The sequence below is a fragment of the Delphinus delphis genome, chromosome 3 (assembly GCF_949987515.2).
Source record: "Delphinus delphis chromosome 3, mDelDel1.2, whole genome shotgun sequence".
Classification (NCBI taxonomy): Eukaryota; Metazoa; Chordata; class Mammalia; order Artiodactyla; family Delphinidae; genus Delphinus; species Delphinus delphis.
The window spans coordinates 71740722-71764626 of NC_082685.1; the positions used below are offsets into that span (position 1 = coordinate 71740722).

Sequence of the window (23905 nt, forward strand, 5' to 3'; positions counted from 1 at the left end):
TAGTAGAGAGTAAATTGATATAATAGTTATTTCCAGGATTTGTAGATAGAATACGTTTGAGGCTGAGCAGACAAGAGATGAGATAAGCCTGAGCTTAGGAAATGGTAGAAAGAACATAAAAGAATAAAACTGGAAAATATTTCAAGGGAGAAATCTATAGTTTTTTGTGACACATTGGAACTGGGGAATAGGAAATTAGAGGCAAAGACAATGCCATGCCTCCAGTAGAGAATTAGAGTTGTGGGTATATCAGGGATAGAAACAGGGACATTGAGAATCAGTGAAAGTCTGTGCTTGGTCTTCACTAGCCTCTGAATTGACTCTAGGTCCTGAGCCAAGTTTTAATTTGAGTCTGTAACTTGGCTTATGATTTAAGTCAAAAAAGCCTTCCCAAAGTCTCATGTCTACCCACAAAAAAGGGCTCTTAACTCGAGGTCTTTGAATGCCCTGAAATTGTGTCAAAATTTTGGTTGTGTACCTTTTTTTGGGAGTTGGGTCCATATAATTCTTTAGAATCACAGAGGCATCTGTATCCTTAAAAAAAGTTAGGCATCACTGATTTGGTAGTTTGGGATGAATTAGAAAAATGATGTGTAACGTCTCAGATTTGTTAGCTGCAGTTTTTTTTGGTTTGTTAAGAATAAAGACATTATATGTTTTGATTATATATGCATTTTAAATTAGTGTGAACTACTACTGTGTGAATATCAATGCAAATGTGAGTTATTTTGATAATCATGGCAAAACTGACAAAACCTCCCCAGCTTTTTCTGATGGAGTCAGTTCAGTGGGTATAAGTGATCTCTCTAGGTTGTCCTAACCCTCATTCTGAGGCTCGTCCAGGATACTGTACCTTCTCCAAGACCCAGGGACATGGTCACTTTTCTAATTGAATACTATTCTTTTATCACACAGTCATAAAACAGATTTTTGCTTTTCCTCTGACATACGTCCTCTTGTTAAAATTACCAGCTAATAAGTATAAGTCTTTAGGGCATAAGTGGAAGAGATCATCTTTGATAATCTCAGAGTATTAGTCAACTTAAGATGTATGAGTATAGTTGTGAAATGTCAACACATTTAAATCCAAGCACTAGGGATTTGTAAAGCAGAAAAGACCTTGACTCCATGAAGTCATATATTACTGCAGAGAACATTCTGGTCTTTTGTGAAGGGATTTTGGCAATCTGCTTTTCCTTTCATTTTATTTTCCTTCTGAGCTTTCTGAAGCTTGAATTTTTGGATAGTGTCTTCGATTTTATTTTTCTGCAAAACATTAGGAGTTGTGTGTATGGGAAAAACTAGACTTGATATAAAAAAATTAGACCAGTTTAGATTAACAGTATTTTACTGTAATTCATCCATATAATTACCTTATCACTTAAATAGTAAAACTGTCTGTTGGCTACATGAATTTGTTTGGTACTTGGTTTGAAACTTTGAGAGAGTACATTCCAAAACGTAGCCAAGTTGGCTTCAGTTCATACACAACAGATTGCCTGCTGCAAGTATAAATAACCGTATTTTAAAAATCAAATCTATTTCGTGTTTTTCTTTATATATTTGAGGAAAAATAGAAAATAAAAGTTAGATGAGTGTTTTTAGGAGCATTATTTTTCTTACTCTTGGGTTTAACATTCTTAAAATATTTTTGACTTTGTACTCTCAGTAAACTGCCTTCTGATAAAACAGTTCACTGTTCTCAGCATTCTATGATTTTTGCCAAAATAGAGTTATAAAAGTATCTCTACAAGCTCTCTTCAATGTAAGACAAAATTCCACATAATGATAGGTCTCCAAAAGGAATAATTTGGTTTCAAGGTTGAGAGTGTCAGTGAAATGGAATGCTAACAACTGCTTTTTGTTATATTAAAAAAAAAATGTATTTTTCACTCTGTGATCTTTATGTAATATATATGTTTTAAATACATTTATAGTAACTGCCTGGAGGTTAAGACTGATTCAGTTCCTTTTAGTATAGGCTGTTAGGCAGTAAAAATACAACTATATTTTAAACAAGAAAATGTTCATGTGCCATAATATTTACAGTAAATTATATAACAGTTTTAGATGATGTCGTATGTTACACTATATAAACTCTTTTCTTAAGCCAGAGTCTTTGTATATATTATCTTTCAGTGATTGTACACAGTGGTATAGTGTTTCACTTGATATGATTTTAATCACTGTTAGGTTGAACTTGAAAGAAAGTTGGAATCCACAACTAAGTCTAAGCTGCATTATAAGCAGCAGTGGGGACGAGCTTTGAAAGAACTTGCCAGACTTAAACAGGTATGTAGTTTATAGCTAATGATGGATTATTCTTTTTATGTCTTTCTCCCTTGATTTTTTTTTTTTTTTACAAGTTTACACATTTGGCAATATCTGTTAGGTTCATATGTCTGTATTTAAATGTCCAGTTCTGTATTTGAGATTAGGCCCCACCCCCCCTTTTTTTAATGTGTTACATATAAGATCCTCCTTTATAAAAACTAAAACTTCTAGTTCCTTTTTCTTTTCTTTTTTTTTTAAAGCCAACTATCCTCTTCCCCACAGCAAGTTGGGAATAATTTCTACTTTCACTTTAAAAACAATCATTCTTTTTCTCCTTTTACTTTCACTTATAAAACTACCATCCTTTTTTCCTTAGTATTAATTTCCTTCTATTGGGAGTGCCTTTGGGGGGAGAATTTTACGAACGTATTTTAAAAGTCATTCCTAGGAAGACACAGTAATTTATTCATTAAAAAAAAGGATCACGGGATTTTTGCATAATTTTACAAGGATTTAAAAGTGAGAGTAGTTTCCTAAATTCTTTACATTACTTTTTTTTTTCCTTCCTGGTATCAGGTAACAAATGCCATTAGCTTCCTGAGGAATTAACCTTAATTTTGGCTATAATTTCTTCAAATTATTAAGATCAAATAAAATATGAGCAAGATTTTTATTTTGAATCTCATCTATGTGACCTAAACTTTTAAGGATCATTAGTGGTTAGTTTATTGTAAGTTTTGCTTTTCTGAAATGTGTCCGTTATATGCCGAATGCAATTTTGGTACGTAGGGTCTCTCAGATTTGTATTTTTTTTTTATGTGTCTCCCAAACCATCAAATGTCATTAAACATCTTTGTGGTATTGTACTAAATGCTTACCACCTTCATAGAAGAGTATGTACTAGACTGCCTGAGAATAAATAGTGCAGTTTGCCTTAACATAGCTTTTAGATGAATTGAGATTGTAAGCATAAGTATAAAATAATATTACACACACTGAATATGTTTTATAGGTGCTCACAAGACTAAGGATAGATGAATGAATGAATAATCATATATAGTGCTGAGGGCCTCCTGTGTTCAAGGCACTGTCCTAGATTTATAGTTATAAGTAAAACATAGGTCTTTGCCTCAGGGAGCTTGCAGTTTAGTAATAGGGAAGAAAACTATAAATATAACATTTACTGCCAAATAGTAAGAGCCCTGAAAAGACCTGTACAGAGTACTCAGGAGGGGAAGTACATCTATTTAATAGAACTTAGGAAAGGTGTCATAGAAGATGAGATATTTGAGATGGATCTCTGGAGAATTGGTTGTGATTTAGGAAAGCTGTGGGGAAAATGTATATACAATGAATAGAATGATTATAGCAAGGAGGCACAAAGTCAGAAAGCATCGACTCTCCATGGAGAACAGAGGAGGTCCCATTTTAGAGGTCATTTCAGGAAATAAGGACTAGGTAGCAGTGGGAACATGACAAGGAGATTATTGTAAAAGACATGGTTTTGGTAGATTCTATACAGTACGCTATACCTAATCAGAATGCAGAGTGGAAAGTCAAAGATGATGTCAAGGGTTCAAGCCTTAGTGTCTGGAAAGAGAGTTTTCCAGGATTGTAATGATGGTTACTAAGACAAGAAGCTGATTGAGGCATGGGGAGGAGACAGGACTTGCAGATTTGAACATTTTAATTTTTACAGAAAGAAATTCAGCAAGCATTTAGAAATATAGACTGATGTTGGGAGAATGATTGAGCTTAATAACATGAAGGAATCCTTTTGCAGAGGTGATAATTGAAGATGTGGCAGATAGAACTTAGAATTCTTATGTTTAAGGAGGAAGGAAAGCTGATAAGTGCTTGGTATTATGCTAAGCCCTTCATACGTTTTCATTTGATCCTAACCAAGATCCCTATATAGCAGGTAATATTTCCATTTTATCGATGAAAGAAACAGACTTAGAGACATTAAGTAAGTTGCGCACGATCACACAGGTACTAAGTGATAGAGCAAGGATTAGACTCATTTGACTAGAGTGCGGTCTCAGGCTCTTCCTGCTTTATAATGTTATGGTTTAATTCCATAGAAGCCACATAGTGAAAGAATTTCAAATAGAACAAAGTGAGCTGTGGAAGACATTAGGGATTTCTGACAGAGTGAGTATTGAAGCAGAAGAAGTCATGATTTGGCATATCATAAGCAAGGAAAATGACATCACTGACAGATAGACTAGCTCAGGTAATGAGAATTAAAGTGACTTTGAAAGAGAATAAGCTAATATAAAGTCATGATGGCAAGATAGTTAAGTTACATTTAGTACCACAGGGAGGAGTCCCTGTGGAATTGGGAGCAAGGAAATAATGTGGTGAGAGTGGCTATTAAAAATAACAGGATACAAATTCTACCACAGGCAGCATACATAGCAGTTTAGAACATGGCCTTGGAGTCAAGAGAGCTGTATTGAATCTTGGCTGTACTTCTTAACTACCTCTGGGACTTGGGGAATATAATTTCTCTGATTAGTCTCCTCATTTGGAAAATGAAAAATCTTTCCTCACAGGTTGTTCTGAGAATTAAATGAGTGGTCTGTAAAGCATTTAACACAATGTTTCGTACGTAGTGTGTGCTCAATAAATGGTAACTGTTGTTAAAAGGATATGAGCCATAAAGCTATTGTGTAGTATTCTTGGTTTCAGTCATTGGGGACCTAATCAGATGGTAGCTTTGGAATATTGATGAATAGAACAAATATTAGAAGGATTTACGACTGAGTAGCTGAAAAATGACAGACACCAACCAAAAATAGAAAATGTTTAAGTCTACAAGATAGGAAAATGTTGTTATATAATAGTAGCAGTGGGGAAGTGAGGTTCAGTATAGTTTGACTAGTAACAGTACTTTGCATTTGGATGGTAGATTTAATATAGATGTTCTGTAGAAACTGACAAAAGGGGGAAAACCTATGTTAGGGCTAATTGTGCAGATATGCAATACTGTCAGTCAGTAGGTGAACTTCCTAAAGTTAGGTGTAAAGAGATGAGAGTGCATTGAGTCTGAAGAAACATCTATAGTTGTTTTATTTGTTCATTTTTCATTCATCAAGTACTTATTGAGAGCCTATTATGCACCTTGCACACTGGTAGATGCTCTAGATACAGCAATTCTCTCCGCACAGTAAACGTAAAGTTCAGCTGGGAGGGCTGATATATAACAAGAACATGGCAGAGTGGTAAGAAATGCAAGTGAAGTTAGCATAAATAATAGAAAATAAGTATTAGAAAAACACGAGGACAGTGGGTTATCATTGTATTTTGTCATTCAAAGCTGAGGGAGAAATGGTTCAAAAACGGTGTTTCAAATATCAGTATTAGAAAAAGGAATCCAAACTGGAAAAGAAGTAAAACTGTCACTGTTTGCAGATGACATGATACTATACATAGAAAATCCTAAATATGCTACCAGAAAACTGCTAGGGCTCATCAATGAATTCGGTAACACTGCAGGATACAAAATTAGTGCACAGAAATCTCTTGGATTTCTATACACCAACACCAAAAGATCAGAAAGAGAAATTAAGGAAACAGTCCCGTTTACCATCACATTAAGTAACTAGGAATAAACCTACCTAAAGACCTGTACTCTGAAAAGTATAAGACATTGATGAAAGAAATTGAAGATGACGCAAACAGTTGGAAAGATATACCATGTTCTTGAATTGAAAGAATCAATATTGTGAAAATGACTTTACTTCCCGAGGCAATCTATGGATTCAGTGCAATCCCTATCAAATTAGTAATGGCATTTTTCACAGAACTAGAACAAAACTTTAAAATTTCTGTGGAAACACAAAAGACCCCAAATAGCCAAAGCAATCTTGAGAAAAAAAAAACGGAGCTGGAGAAATCATGCTCCGTGACTTCAGACTATATTACAAAGTTACAATCATCAAAACAGTATGGTATGGGCTTCCCTGGTGGCGCAGTGGTTAAGAGTCCGCCTGCCAATGCAGGGGACACAGGTTTGAGCCCTGGTCCGGGAAGATCCCACATGCCATGGAGCAACTGAGCCCGTGCACCAGAACTACTGAGCCTGCGCTCTAGAGCCCGTGAGCCTAGAGCCCATGCTCTACAACAAGAGGAGCCACTGCAATAAAAAGCCCACACACTGAAACGAAGACCCAGTGCAGCCAAAAATAAATTAAAAAAAAAACACACAGTATGGTATTGGCACAAAGACAGAAATATAGATCAAAGGAACAGGATAGAAAGCCCAGAGATAAACCCACACACCCATGGTCACCTAATCTATGACAAAGGAGGCAAGAATATACAGTGGAGAAAAGACAGTCTCTTCAATAAGTGGTGCTGGGAAAACTGGACCAGCTACATGGAAAAGAATGAAATTAGAACACTCCCTAACACCATACACAAAAATAAACTCAAAATGGATTGGAGACCTAAATGTAAGATCGGACACTATAAGACTCTTAGAGGAAAACATAGGCAGAACACTCTTTGACATAAATCACAGCACTATCTTTTTGGATCCACCTCCTAGAGTAATAAAAATGAAAACAAAAATAAACAAATGGGACCTAATCAAACTTAAAAGCTTTTGCACAGCAAAGGAAGCCATAAACAAAATGAAAAGACAACCCACAGAATGAGAGAAAATATTTGCAAACAAAGCAACCGACAAGGGATTAATCTCCAGAATTTACAAACAGCTCATGCAGCTCAATATGAAAAAAACAAACAACCCAACAAAAAATGGGCAGAAGATCTAAATAGTTCTCCAGTGAAGACATACAGATAGCCAAAAAGTGCATGAAAAGAGGCTCAGCATCACTAGTTATTAGAGAAATGCAAATCAAATCTACAGTGAGATATCACCTCATACCAGTCAGAATGGCCATCATCAAAACGTCTACAAATAGTAAATGCTGGAGAGGGTGTGGAGAAAAGGGAACCCTACACTGTTGGGAACGTAAATTGGCACAGCCATTATGGAAAACAGTATGGAGATTCCTTAAAAAATTAAAAATGGAGCTACCATATGATTCAGCAATCCCACTCCTGGGCATATATCTGGAGAAAACCATAATTCGAAAAGATACATGCACCGAGTGTTCATTGCAGCACTATTTACAATAGCCAGGACATGGAAGCAACCTAAATGTCCATTGACAGAGGAAAGGATAAAGAAGATGTGGTACATATGTACAATGGAATATTACTCAGCCATAAAAAAGAATGAAATAATGCCATTTGTAGCAACATGGATGGACCTAAAGATTATCATACTATGTGAAGTAAGTCAGAGAAAGACAAATACCATGATACCACTTATATGTGGAATCTTAAAAAAAAAAAGATACAAATGAACTTATTTACAAAACAGAAACAGATGCACAGACATAGAAAACAAACTTATGATTACCAAAAGGGAAATGTTGGGGGGAGGGATAAATTAGGAGTTTGTGATTGACTTATACACACTACTATATATAGAATAGATGATCAACAAGAATATAAGCACAGGATTGTATAGCACAGGGAACTCTACTGAATATTATGTAACAACCTAAATGGGAAAAGAATTTGAAAAAGAATGGACATATGTATATGTATAACTGAATCACTCAGTTGTACACCTGAAACTAACACAACATTGTAAATCAACTATACTCCAATATAAAATAAACATTAAAAAATAATACTAAATATCAGTATTAGATATGAAATCATTTCAAGCATTTTGTTTTTTGCGGTATGCGGGCCTCTCACTGTTGTGGCCTCTCCCGTTGCGGAGCACAGGCTCCGGACACGCAGGCTCAGCGGCAGTGGCTCACGGGCCCAGCCGCTCCATGGCATGTGGGATCTTCCTGGACCGGGGCACGAACCCGTGTCCCCTGCATCGGCAGGTGGACTCTCAACCACTGCGCCACCAGGGAAGCCCCTCATTTCAAGTTTTAAAATGGAGAGTAGATTGGGAGGAAGTGGCAGACTGCCTACCACTGAAGAAATTTATGCGACTTATGAAGGATAAGAGCTAATGCAATCGTAATTAATTACAAGGCATTGCCAAAGTTAGTAATGAAAAGATGGAAGCCTGTGAGCTGTTGATAGGGCATTTCTTCTGGAGAAATGAGTGATTAATTATCAGAGCATAATTTCATTATAATTGTTATGTTTCTTAAGAAATATCCATGCAAAAATTTATTACTTTGAGTAAATTGATTTTTAAGTTATGTTAATATGTGTATGTTGACAGACGACATTGTTTTCACTGTTTGAGGTGGTTTTTCAAATGTAAGAAAATAATCTGAACAAAAACCCCCCAGTTCATGGACTGAGACTCTTAAAAAAACGTTCAGTTTAAAAGGCTCCCACCCAAGCACCCCTCCTTCCTAACATATGCATTCTCATACACTTTTGCTATCTTCTGGATTTTTCCTTTAATTCATTGTTTTCTGTTTACCCTTTTTTCCTAAGTGTTTTCTATCTTCTTGCCTAAAAAGCATTGGCAAAGTAATTTTAACTATTTGTGCCTAATAACAGAGGATATCACAAAAGTTCAGATGCCTCTTTTCTCTTAAGTTACTGTAAGTGAATTAAGAAGAAAAGAAAACATGGTGTTAAATTCCTGGTTCAACTCCAGACTTCTACTTCATGAAAGAAAATAGTCTCATTCTTTCAGTACAGTAACCTTCATTGCAGACCACTTCTATTCCTTATCCCACAGACTTTCTGCTTTAGAAACAACACTGTAAACATATTTCAAGGTCACTAGGAATCACTGATGTTCTACAGACCACATGTGAGATGCAACACTTTAAGAAGAAATTTAATGGACCTTGCGATTACCATAGTGAATTGTGTTCTGCCACTGTTTTTGGAAGATTAAAATTAATACCTTCATCAAATAGGCACAATTTATATGTGTGAAAGTTACTTCAATTTTTTTTCTAAAGCTTTTTATTAAAAACACATTGTATTTGAATATAAAATTGGAATCCTCTATCTGCTTTTGTTCAGAGGATTGTTTGTGCAACTTCTTGTTTAAATTGGATTAGTACCATGTTAATTTTACATTGCCTCTGGTGAATAGCCACGGGGCTATAATCTCTGCCAGTAATTTGTCACAGCAAAATCCTCTGGAGGGCCATACAAAACATTTGTGTAGTACGGATTAGACGGCGAAAGCCATATCTTAGATTGTTAATAAATGTTAATGACAAAACCCAGCTGGTAAAGCTTGGAAATAAGACCTAATGCTCCGTGCCTGTTGCCAAAAGAATGTTTAAACAGAGCTTTCCATTACTCAAAGGTGACCCAGTATAGTCAATTTGTGAATTTAAAAAATCATAATCTTCCAATTATTTGGAAAAAAATCTTTTCTTCTGATTCAAAAGCATAAAACCCTGTTTCCATGTTGTAAACTTTTTTGTTCTTGGGTAACTGGGTAGGCGACAGCTGTAAAATATAAATAAGTGTAACGTAAAATGGGTCCTAACTTAGAAGACAAGGAAACGATATCCATACAGTCTGGATTTGCTATCTTTGGTATGATGTATAACACTGACTTTAAAGAGTTCTGGTTGTTAGACATTTAAGGGGTAATTTAGATTCTTTTTTTCCCATCTCCAACTTAAGATTGTTACTTTACTGTGTTCTAAGTAGCATATTTATTTTAAAACATTTCTTGACACATTAGAATATAGTTATGGAGGAAGAATAACAGCCACTACTTTTTAAAAATAAATGAATCATTGTTAAAAGGTATGAATTTGTTGTTCTGAGAAATTTAACATTTTTATCATGTCTGATACATTAAAACTAGGTATGTTTGTTCACAGGACAGGAAACAGAACTAAGATTTTGGGTAGGATGTGAGTCCCTTACCATATTTGTGCACAGTAGATCTGTTTAAAACTAAGCTGATATATTTAGTTAAAACAACACAGACTTCATTGGCTGACATCAGCACTATCTTGTCCAGCCTCCTGCTTATCCACTCAGAGTAATTAATTTGATTAATTTACAAGTAATTTAGCCAAGGATGGGATGTAAATCTTTGTTTAAGAAAACAGTTGGAGGTCCAAGTCTTGGTTAAAAACTGTGTCTTGAAACCATCCAGGCCCTCCTACTGACTTGTCAGCTCTGGGTTATTTTCAGAAAACTTGACTTGAGCTCCTTAGTTTAGCTGTAAGTTTTTTCCCACAGACTTACATGGTATGTGTGAGTGGGAGAGTAAGTAGTGGCCACGTTTTAGCCGCTGTTTAGTCTAGTGTATGCATGTTTACATCTCCTCTCTGGATTTATAGGCAGCCAAGGCAAAATAAAGATTATACTCACTTGATTGAGGAGCCTTTAACCCAGAGCACCTGGCAGCAGAGAGGATTTCTTCCTCTAACCTCTAATTTTTGTGTGTGCATGTGTGATTATTATTAATGATATATACTTGACTAAAAATTCAAGGCATTTAAAGGCTTTTCTTATGTTTAAGGATTAAAATGTTTCAAGTTTCATACAGTTTTACAAAATAACCTAAAATTAAATAATTGACCATTTTTTTCCTGTTTGCAATTATATTTGCTTAGTGTAAAAGAAATCCAAATTTTGCAGCATCATGACGTAGAAAAATAATAGTCACTGGTAACCTTATCACCTCCTCAGCCAGAGATAACAACTTGGTGTATCCTTGTCTGGATTTCTTTTCCTTTCTTTATTTTTTAATAATTACTCTTTAAATGAAATATATCATACATTCCAAAGAGGGGGAAGAAAGAAGATTCTTCTGCACTTCAACCCCCACCTTCTAGTGTAAGAAACAGCATTATCAGTGCTCCTTGTGCCTTTTCTAACCTGCATCCTCTCCACAGGTAACTACTTAGCTGAATTTGGTATTTATTATTCCTTTGCTTTTCTTTATAAGCGTATAAGGTATTAAAAATATCAGTAAACAACAGTTTACTTTTGTATGTTTTTAAACTTTATATACATGGAAATATTCTGTTTGAATCATTCTTCTGTGACTACCTTGTGTGATTCAAAATTTAGCTATTTTGATGCAGTAGCTAAAGTTTATTTTATTGCTTTATAAAACTTAAACATATGAATATTTTAAGTTTTCTCATAATAAGACAACAGTGAAATATTTTATACATTAAAATTTTTCTCTAGTGTTTAAATCTAAAAGTAGAACTTCTGGTCATAGGGTTCACTCATTTCTTCTGCTTCACTAAATGTTGTGAAATTACTTTCCAAAGTGGTTGTACAAATCTGCAGTTCCGAAGAATGGTGTATAATTGTTATTCTTCACACCATGTCTAACACTTGGCTGTTATCAGATGTATTAATTTTTTCCAGTTTGGTGGGTCTGAAATCATACCATTCTGTGGCTTAAATTTTCATTTCCCTGATTACTGACTTTGAGCATCTTTTCATTTGTTTATTAGACTTGCATGTGGAATGTCTTATTGTCTTTTGCTCAACAGAAATAAATCAACAGATTTTGGAATCACCAGACACAAAGTTAGAGATAACTACTAGAAAATAGGTGATATGATGGAGAAATGTATTAGAGAAGTAGAACCTTTTCAATCATATAGACATTCTGGAACTGAAAAGTATCACAAATGAATTGTAAGATTCAATAGCTGAATTAACAGCAGAACCAAGGATATGTGAACTGAAGATAAACCAATAAAAAGTGTCCAAACTGGAACAGAAGAAAGGATGGAAAATACAACAAAGAACATAAGTGACATACAGGATAGGGTATGTGAGACTGACTACTTTTTGTGTAGCCACAGACCCCTGTGTTAGTCTGTTTGGGCTGCTGTAACCAAATAGCACAGACTAGATGGCTTATAAACAACAGAAATTTGTTTCTCACATTTCTGAAGGCTGGAAGTCTGAGATCAAAGTGTACACATGGTCAAGTCCTGTGTCGAGAGGGCCCACCTCCCCATTCATAAATGGCCATCTTTCCACTGTCTTCACATAATAGAAGAGCTAGAGAACTCTGCTGGGTCTCTTTTGTAAATAATTTAAAATAGTCAAACTACTAGAGCTCGTTAATGCATTTGGTAAAGTTGCAGGATACAAAATTAATACACAGAAATCTCTTGCATTCCTATACACTAACAATGAAAGATCAGAAGGGAAATTAAGGAAACAATCCCATTTACCATCACATCAAAAAGAATAAAATAGCCAGGAATAAACCTACCTAAGGAGGCAAAAGACCTGTACTCAGAAAACTATAAGATACGGATGAAAGAAATCAAAGATGACACAAAGAGATGGAAAGATATACCACGTTCTTGGTTTAGAAGAATCAGTATTGTCCAAATGACTACCCAAGGCAATCTACAGATTCAGTGCAACCCCTATCAAATTACCAATAGCATTTTTCACCGAATTAGAACAAAAAAATTTACAATTTCTGTGGAAACACAAAAGACCCCAAATAGCCCAAGCAATCTTGAGAGAGAAAAATGGAGCTGGGGGAATCAGATTCCCTGACTTCAGGCTATACTACAAAGCTACAGTCATCAAAACGGTATGGTACTGGCACAAAGACAGAAATATAGATCAATGGAACAGGATAGAAAGTCCAGAGATAAACCCATGCACCCATGGTCACCTAATCTATGACAAAGGAGGCAAGAATATGCAGTGGAGAAAAGACAGCCACTTCAATAAGTGGTGCTGGGAAAACTGGGCAGCTGCATGTAAAAGAATGAAATTAGAACATTCTCTAACACCATACACAAAAATAAACTCAAAATGGATTAAACACCTAAATGTAAGACCAGACACTATAAAACTCTTAGAGGAAAACATAGGCAGAAACTCTGACATAACTCACAGCAATATCTTTTCAGATCCACCACCTAGAGTAATGAAAATGAAAACAAAAATAAACAAATGGGACCTAATCAAGCTTAAAAGCTTTTGCACAGCAAAGGAAACCATAAAGGAAAAGACAACCCACAGAATGGGAGAAAATATTTGCAAATGAAGCTACTGACAAGGGATTAATCTCCAAGATATACAAACAGCTCATGCAGCTCAATATGAAAAAACCAAACAACCCAATCAAAAAATGGGCAGAAGATCTGAATAGACAGTTCTCCAAGGAAGACATACACATGGCCAAAAAGTACATGAAAAGAGGCTCAACATCACTAGTTATTAGAGAAATGCAAGTCAAAACTACAATGAGGTATCACCTCACACTGGTCAGAATGGCCATCATAAAAAGGTCTACAAACAATAAATGCTGGAGAGGGTGTAGAGAAAAGGGAACCCTCCTACACTGTTGGTTGCAATGTAAATTGGTATAACCACTATGGAAAACAGTATGGAGGTTACTTAAAAAACAGCTACCATGTGATCCAGCAATTCCACTCTTGGGCATGTATCTGGAGAAAACCATAATTCGAAAAGATACGTGCACCGAGTGTTCATTGCAGCACTATTTACAATAGCCAAGGCATGGAAGCAACCTAAATGTCCATTGACAGAGGAAAGGATAAAGAAGAAGATGTCGTACGTATGTACAATGGAGTATTACTCAGCCATAAAGAAAGAATGAAATAATGCCATTTGCAGCAACATGAATGGACCTAGAGATTGTCATACTGAGTGAAGTAAGTCAGAGAAAGAAAAAGATCATATGATATCACTTATATGTGGAATCTAAAAAAATGGTACAAATGAACTTATTTACAAAACAGAAATAGAGTCACAGTTATAGAAAACAAACATATGGTTACCAGGGGGAAAGGAGGAAGGAGGGGTAAGTTAGAAGTTTGGGATTGACATATACACACTACTATATATAAAATAGTTAACAAATAAGAACCTACTGTATAGAACAGGGAAGTCTACTCAATACTCTGTAATGACCTATATGGAAAAAGAATCTAAAAAAGAGTGGATATATTTATATGTATAACTGATTCACTTTGCTGTAGAGCAGAAACTAACACAACATTGTAAATCAACTGTAGTCCAATAAAAATTAATTTAAAAAAATAGCCCCAAAGCAAAGAAAATATTTAAAGCCATGGATGAAGAGGGAAACGTTTCCTTCACAGGAGCAACAATGAGATTGACAGATGAACTTTCAACGGTAGTAAAGGAATTCATAGTGGAATAACATCCTTAAAGTACTGAAAAGAAGTAATGGCCCACCTAAATTGAGTAGCCAGTGAAAATGTACTTCATTATTGAAAGCGACGTAAGACTTTCAGACTAACAAAAATTGGGAGAAAACAATAATCACAGTATTTGTTGGATTTAAAATATAGAGAATTAAAATTCATGGCAAATAATACAAAAGATATGAAGGGATAAATAGAGTTAAAATGTTTAAAGTATGTTGCATTTTCTGTGAAGTTGTAAAGGTCCTAATTTCTATGTAAAAGAAGAGTAAAAATAAGCTGATAGAAGGGAAAAATAGAATGACATAAAATATTAGGTAAATCTAAAAAAAGACAAAAGGAGAGAAGCAGAACATAAAATAGATGGAAGAAGTAGAAAATAGTAATATGTAAAGATTTAAACCCATATATATCACCCATTTCTTTAAATATAAATGGACTGAATACCATTATTAAAGACATATTCAACTAAAACCTGAATTAAAAAAACAACAGTATGTGACTTAAATATAAGGACGCTTTAACTATAAGTACAAAATGGTTGAATTTAAAAAGAGGGGAAATTGTATGTTACATTAATATTAACCCACAGAGCTTAGACTCTAGGGCAAGAGGCATTACTGTAGATTAAGAGAGTTTTCATAATCATAAAAGGGTCAGTCACCTAGAAGTTGACAACAGTTCTACATTGAGTGTTCCTGGTAACAGCCACAAATTTATATAAAGCAAAAATTAATAGAACTAAAAGGAGAAATGGACAAACGCATAATAATGGTAGATTTTACCGTAACTCTCCTGGGAACTGATAGAGCAAACCAACAATGGATAATAAGATTTAGAAGATTTAGATGACCTAACCATTGTTATATGTAGAATATTTCATCAAAAAAGTCCCAGGGGGCTTCCCTGGTGGTGCATTGGTTGAGAATCTGCCTGCTAATGCAGGGGACACGGGTTCGAGCCCTGGTCTGGGAGGATCCCACATAGTGCAGAGCAACTAGGCCCGTGAGCCACAACTACTGAGCTTGCGCTCTGCAACAACAGAGGCCACGATAGTGAGAGGCCCGTGCACCACGATGAAGAGTGGCCCCCACTTGCCACAACTAGAGAAAGCCCTCACACAGAAATGAAGACCCAACACAGCCATAAATAAATAGATAGCCAAGCATTTAAAGCCCTTTAAAAAATAAATAAATAAATAAACAAGTCCCAGGATACACATCATTTTCTAGTGCACTGGAACATTTAGCTAAATTGCTCATATGCTGAATCGAACAGCAATTCTAAACAAATTTCAGAGGATTGTAATTCAGAATATGTTCTCTGAGCACAGTGAGATTAAGCTAGAAATTAGTAATAAAAAGATAATAAGTATCCCCCATGATTGAAATAGTACACTTCTTATAACCCATGGCTAAATTGGAGACCACAAATGAAATTAGAAAATGTCTTGAACCAAATATTTAAAACATGTAAAGACATGAGCTTTAATGACGATTGTGCTTAAGGAGATTTATAGCCTCAGGTTCACTTGAAAAATATCAATAAGAAAAGCATGAAATCTATTCTCTAAATATCTCTTTCAAACAGTCAGTAAGCAAATAGGAAATTAGGAGGAAGGAAATAATCAAAATGAGTAAAAATTGATGAAATATGGGGAAAATGTACAGCAAAATCAACAAAGTTGGCAAAGAATGTTCAAGGACCAAAACAATAGGCAGTAGCTCCCAATATCAACGTTTAAAAAAAATGGGACAGGGCTACAGATCCACAGACATTTAAGGAGATAAGAGAATGGTATGAAACTTTTATGTGAATATGAGAGACAGAACTCACAAAACCAATACAAAAAGAAACAGATAATAGAATTAGTCATGTAGCTATTAGAGAAATTTAATATGTAATGAAAAACCTTCACCAAAAGAAGGCTCCAGACCTAAGTGGCTTCACGTTTCAATTTTAGTAAACATTTTAGAAAGAACTAACACTAATCTTACACAAACTGTTTCAGAAACTATGAAGAGAGAATACTTCTCACTTTTTAAAAAAATGAGACCAGCATTATCTTGATCCTAAAATCTGAGAAGGACATTATAAGAAAATTAATTGGCCAATCTCATGAACATAGATATAAAACTTGTAAGCATCACAACTAAGTTTATTTATTAAACAAAGGGGAAGTTTGCTATTTACCCCCTTAAAAAATAAAGGAGGACTTCCCTGGTGGTGCAGTGGTTAAGAATCCGCCTGCCAATGCAGGGAACATGGGTTCAAGCCCTGGTCCGGGAAGATCCCACATGCCACAGAGCAACTAAGCCCATGTGCCACAACTACTGAGCCTGCACTCTAGAGCCTGTGAGCCACAACTACTGAGCCCACGTGCCGCAACTACCGAAGCCCGTGCGCCTAGAGCCCGAGCTACGAAACTCGGAGAAGCTACTGCAATGAGAAGCCCACTCACCACAACTAGAGGAAGCCCGCACGCAGCAACGAAGACCCAACAACAAAGACCCAATGCGGCCAAAAATAAATAAATTTATAAAAGAAAAAAAAATAAAGGAGAAGAAATCAAATGCTCCTATCAAAAATGCAGAAAAAGTTAGTACCCATTCATAGTAACAATTCTTAGCAAACTAAGAATGTAGGGGAAATTTCTTAATCTAATAAAACCTACCAAAAAATATTTCTTAAAGGTTTTCCTCTGAGATCAGGAATGAGAGAAAAATGCCCTCTATTATCATTTCTTAATATTGTACTAGAGGTTCTATCCAGTGTAACAGGCCGAAAGGGTCTATCATCTGGAAAGGAAAAAGTAAAACTGTTGTCATTTGCAGATGACAGTTGTTATGTACATAGTAAACCAGAAAGTATCTACAGATGAACTATTAGAATTAATAAGTGAGTTTAGCAAGCTTGCTGGAAGCAAAATGAATATGTAAATATCAATTTTAATTCTCTATACCAGAGACAGAGAACAGAAATTTTTAAACTCTGCCATTTGCAGTAGCATTTAAAAACTTGAAACTCCTAGGCGCACATTCCAAGAAAGATGCTACTCAGTATATAGAGAAGTATAAAATATTGTTAGACAAAATTAAAGAAGACCTGAATAATTGGAGAGGTAAACTATGTTCACTGTTTGAAGAATTAATATTGTAAAGATAATGGTTTTGGCCAAATTGATTTGTAGATTCAGCATAATCATAAGCAGTTCCAGCAGGCCTTTTTTTTCAACCCTAGAAATTGATATTTATATGAAAATACACAAGTCAAGAATAACTAAGAATTTTGAAGACAGAAGACATACTATCAAATATCCAGAGTTATTGTTACCAAAGTTACAGTAATTAAGACAGTGAAGTTTACTGGAAGGATAGAGAGTCCAGAAACAACTCATATATAAAAGGACAGAGGTGATGTATAACAGGTGACCGTGCCAAGCACTGGGGGAAAAAGTTGTTTTCCAGTAAATGTTGCTAAGTCAATTGGAGCTCTATATGCGGAGAAGAAGAAACTTGATCTCACCATACACAAAACCAATTGCATATGAGTTTTTGATAAGTGAAGCTTCAAGAGGGTAATGTAAAGTAATGTCTTCAAAACAGGCACATAGGGACTTCCCTGGTGGCACAGTGGATAAGACCCCACGCTACCAATGCAGGGAGCCTGGGTTTGATCCCTGGTCAGGAAACTAGATCCCACATGCATGCCGCAACTAAGACCCCATACAACCAAGTAAATAAATAAAAATTTAAAAACTGAGGCAGACAAAAAGACAGATAAATTTAGACCATATTAGAATTAAATAAACAACACCGTTAAAGTAAAAGGCAAGACAAAGACTAGTGGAAAATATTTACAATTTAAATAATTGACAAAGGATTTATCCAGTATATGTAAATAACCACACACATATCAATAAGGAAGGATGGACGGCCAAGTAGAGCAAAAGGCCAAATGGTTGAACAGGAATTTTACAGAATAAGAATGCCATTAAAAATATTAAAACACGTTCAACCTCATTAGTATTTGAAAAAATGCAAAATAAAATCATGAGATACCACTGCATAAGTTATCAGAATGGTTTAAATGAGAAAAAAAAAAAAAGAAAAAACTGACATTACCCAGTTTTGGCAAGAGTATAGAGCACTGGAATGCGTACATGGGAGTGTAAGTTAGTACTACTACTTTAAAAACAGACGATATTTACTAATATTGAAATTCTTAAACCCAATGACCCAGCACTTTGAATCGCACGTATATACACAGTAGAAATGCATACAAAAGTCCATGAATGTACGATAATGTTCACATCAGCTTTAAAATACAAAACTGGAAACTTAATGCAAATATCCCTCGGCAGTGGAATGAAAAGACTGTATATTCATCCAATAGAATGCTAAGTAGTACTGTGAATCATCAACTACACATAATACGAACGGATCTGAAAAAATGTTTAGCGAAAGAAGCCAGACATAAACTTACATTGTACAGTTCCACGTACACAAAGTTCAAAGCAGTGAAAACTTACTCATGGTGTTAGAAATTAGTCCTATCTTTGGTGAAGGATGAGTGGTCAGTGACTTGGGCGGGAGCACAGAGGGGCTTCTGGGGTTATGATAATCTCCTGTTTCTTGTTCTGGATGGTGGTTATGTGAGTAGTTCACTTTGTAAAATTTGACCAAAGTGCACCTTTATGATTTGGTAGTTTTGTTATTATTCAGTAAACGCTTCTTTTTTAAAAAAGATGATATTACCTATTGATCTAAGCTTTCCCATTTAGGGGTTCTGTCCTAAAGAAAGAAAAGCACTTCTGATCCCTAAGGAAATATATAGAAAGATTCATGAGCTAACTTTGTTAGATGACAGGATGTCTTACTGCAGCATTCCAAAATGTCTGTTATTGAGAGAGTGGTTGACTAAATCATGGAATATACATTGTGTGGAATGTCACACATTTATATAAAAGAAATTTTATCATGTGCATAGATTTCTATGTAAGCCTTGAGAAAAGAGTGGAAAGGCATATTATTTCTTGACGTAGGAGTGGAGTTACTAGTACGGGGACAGTTATTGAACCTTAGTACCTCTTTGTATAATTTGTATTTTGTATAATTAATTTGTATAATTTACCATTCCTTTATATAATTGTAATTTCTTAGATGATTTTGTATAATTAACCATTTCTTAAATACTTCTCTTACTATTGGTCCTGTGGCAACTCATTGTGTTGATAGCAGACTCTTTCTTGCCTCTAACTACTACTAGATCTTACGATATTTAGCTAACCTCAATCACTGATTGGGCCGTGAGTGGTTATGGCTTATAACAAGAAGGGAGATCACAGAAAAGTTTGTAAAGAGAACCTGGGCTTTCTAGATAATAGAATCTGCAGTGTGTGGCTCTATCATGGGTGCTGTCAAGGAGGATTATAATCATAAGTCAAAGTCAAAAATATATTTATTCCTAACATTAGAGATCTGCCTTGTTTCTTTCAAGCGGGAGCAAGAAAGTCAAATGGCTCGTCTTAAAAAACAGCAAGAAGAGTTGGAACAGATGAGACTACGTTACTTGGCTGCTGAGGAAAAAGATACAGTAAACACCGAGAGACAAGAATTGTTGGATATAAGAAATGAACTGAACAGGTATAATAACTAAGAAATTACTTTTTTCATACAAAAACTAAAGTTCAAATAGGACAACTTTTTATTTAGTCATTGGTCTAGGGAAAGTACAACATCAGGTCTTTCAAGAATAAGGTACATCATATATAAAATGTAGCTGAATTATACAATAGAAAATCTTCGCCAAAGACCATTACTCTTAACATTTTTTTGCCATGAACGTAGCCGTATTTAGCTTTTTTGTTTCCACTCATAGCATTAGTACTTTAAATTTTATTCCTGTGTGACTATTTTAGGATTATTGCTACTATTTCAAGGTAATTGATTATACTGAATTTTTAATTACATAAAGTAAAATAAATTTCAAATATTGTTATATTCTTAATGTAAGTAATACAGAATATAGCTCTTAATTATTGCCGTGTGTGTCAGCAGCTATTTTAAATGCCTTATATGCCTATCTCCACTTTTTTTAATCCTCGAAGCAACTTTCTGAGGAAGATATTATCCCCATTTCGAGATGAAGAAACCAAGGATTAAAGAGCTTTAAGTACCCTTTCCAAGGTCACACAGCTAGTAAATCGGGGAGCCAGAGTTCATATCTGATTCCAGAGGTTATATTTTTAACTACTCTGCAACAGTGGGCTTCTCTATAGTGTCGTGTTCATCTTAGTTACAATTTCAAGTATTTGATGTTAGAAAAGTAATCATTAGGAAGCAGTATTAGAACAAATTACTGTCTTTTTAAGGGGAGTGTACAGGAAGACTTTCTAACTTAGTTTAGCAAGAGACTAGTATTTTTGTTGCAGCGAAGCATACTGTCTTAGCTCAGGCTGGCATAACAAAATACCATAGATTGGGTGACTTAAACAACAGAAATTTATTTTCTCACAGTCCTGGAGGCTAAAAGTTCAAGATCAAAGTGCCAGCATGGTTAGTTTCTGGTGAGGACTCTCTTCCTGACTTGTTAGACAGCTGCCTTACCTCTGTGTCCTCACAAGCTCTACTGTGTCTCTTCTAATAAGTGCATAAATCTCATCATGACACCCCTGCTCATGATCTCATCTAAACCTAATCATCTCCCAAAGGTTCCATCTCCAAATACCATCACATTTTGGGCTGGGGCTTTAAACATATGAATTTTGGGAGGACACAATGTGTACATAGGACATACATTTGACAGAATATCCCATGATATATCCCTATATAAATGGGGAAAATTCAGTCACTATATTAGGTGGGTTTGGAGCTGAATTACACCACTGCATTTAGAATATTAATGTATAAATATCAGTTGGAAAAGGTCAAGGTCTATAATGCATGCTACAGGGCTCAATTCACACTATTATTCTCTTTTTGTTCAGCAAATATTTATTTGGTATCTACTATGTCATAGGTTTGGAAGATGTTACAAATTAATTTTAACATGTCCTTTGCCTTGCAAAATTTTGTATTATATATAGCAATTTGTTTTAGTTTAGCAAATACATATTAAGCACCTACTGTTTGCTGAGCACTGTTTTGGTGGTTTAAACAAAGATAGCTATTTGCCGATAAGTCATATAAAATTAAAACTTATTATTAATGTCTTAATCAGTTAAGATTTAGGGAGAACTGAAACCAACAAGATTAAATACATTAGAAACAAAAGCAGAGTTCTCTGTATAAATTATAAGAAAAATCTCTCAAGTGATGGGCAAGACATAATAAAACAGTTGATGTGAGGAAGCCTAGGAGGGTTTAAGTGACTACTACTAACAATGTGACTTGGCTGCCAAAGAGCCAGTGCAGTTAGGGACATTCATAGAAGGAGTGTTCAATACACACTGTGGTAAAACCACCTCTGGGTTGTTCTTACCAGTGTGCAACAGACTTTAAGGGAAATCAGCTACCTAGAGAGCTGCCAAAGGAATGTGACCAAAAAGTGGTTAGGAGAGTGAAGGATATTAATTTGTAGAGAAGTCTTGGGCAAAGTATTAGAAAGTTCTCTTCAGATATCTGGAGGGCTACCATGTTAAAAATAATTCAGTAGGATTTCCTCTTGAACAGAATCATAGCCAGTTATTGGAGAGTATAAAGGCGCATACTGAGTTCAATATAAGAAGGAACTTTCTAACAGCAGTTCTAAAAGCAGTAAGTTCCTAGTGACACGAAGCTGGGTGAGTGGAGTCCATACATAGTGTTCGTCAGGGAAGTAAAGTTTCCTTTGATAACTTTATGGACTTCTTCAGCCACGGGTTCTAAAATCCTGTTGTGATCATGAATGTTGATTGCATTTTAGTAAAGACTTGATAGGGATAATCTCTCAGTTGTGTAAAAATTTCATTTGTCCTTCATGCATAAACAAATGAACAGGGAAATGGTTGAACTTCCTGGTACATAGTCTGGCACTGTGTGTCATTAATCTCCCAAGAGGACCTCTTCCTCCAAGAGAGCTGTTGTAAGAGTTAGAGTAGGGGAAACAGCTATTCAGAAATCTTCTCTTACTCATCCCCATGTGTTGCTCAGTTTTACTAGTGTCCCATTAATCACTTGATTTCCACCCCAGTCTCAAAGCACAGGGCCCTCACTATTTAGGGTTTTTTTCTTAGAACAGAGAGAGGTATTTGGTGTCCTTTTTGGACTGTATACCTCAGTTTCTTGTTCTTTTGTGAGGGATCTTAGGAGTCAGTTCAGGTTTCAGAGAGGTATATGAACAAACAAGACTGTACACTCCCAGTGCTCCTTGTCTGTCGGGGCAGGACACTCTCCTCCCAGGCTCTTCCTCCCTCTCCCCCCAAACGCCATGTGTAATTTGAGAAGTGGATTTGGTTCTCATTGGCTTACTTACCATGAAGACCATCTAGAAGCAGGGCCTTAGACTCAATTGCTTTTTTATCTTATTTATAAAGACAAAGGTTAGGAGTAGTTGCAAATTAAATATTTTCGTAGCCAGTTACATAGAGTATAAAGTTATGTCTTAGTTGTAGATTCCAAATTAAATTAAAACCTACTCTGTGTCCAAACTTAGTATACTTACTAAGTGATAGTAATGCCAAGTATACTTCCCATTTTCAAGGTAAAGTGATTGATGATATTCCATTGTAAAGACCCAAATCCCAGGCTGGCACCTGCTCCCCTTTCTTCATCTCTTAGATAAGATCATCATGCATATAACTTGAAGCTATCCATACAGTCTCTTAAAATGTACATGCCCTTTGAACCAGGCATTCACATCTATAGAATATCACTTTCTATGAATACTTAGTAATATAAGCTCCATAATAACGGGAACTTTTCTTCTTGATTCAACTGCAGTATCCCCCAAACCTAGCACTTTTTAGTAAGAGTAAATATTTGTGGGGTGAATTTAGAAGAAAATTTTATGTTCAAAAAACATAACAAAAGTTTAATAACAACCTAAAGATCAATAATAATGATACAGGAAGATATTCATTATAGTAATAAGTGATACATATAATGCACAGAATTGCCTATATAGTTTTCTAAAAAGTTAGCAATACTGTGTTTAAAATACATGCATTTTTAAATTGAGAATACAGAAAATTATTACTCAGATTGGTTATCTCTGGTTAATAAGATTGTGATGATTTTCTTTTCTACACATTCCCCAAATTTCTACAGTTTTCATGTATTATATAATTAGAAAAACAAGTATTGTTTTTAAAACTGTCTTTTATAAGTGCCCTAACTCTGCCCAACCAAGTGGTTTTTGTTTTCTTCCTGAAAATATTACTAAAAAATGTATTTTACCACTAAATCATTTTGTTTTTAAGTGGTGTTGTTAACCGAAAACCAAGAGTGTTTGTTGCTTGCTAGAGTGGCATGCGT

The 23905-nt window shown here is 35.3% G+C and overlaps 1 protein-coding gene across 5 annotated transcripts in view; it reads left to right on the top strand.

The window, feature by feature from the left end:
* Positions 1-23905, top strand: part of CEP120 (centrosomal protein 120) — a 79306-nt gene that overhangs the window by 53541 nt on the left and 1860 nt on the right. For all 5 annotated transcript variants that reach the window (XM_060008950.1, XM_060008951.1, XM_060008952.1 and 2 more), the window contains 2 exons: positions 2194-2292; positions 19950-20095. In XM_060008950.1, the coding sequence (XP_059864933.1) occupies positions 2194-2292; positions 19950-20095 (245 nt within the window). The remainder of the gene's footprint in view (positions 1-2193; positions 2293-19949; positions 20096-23905) is intronic.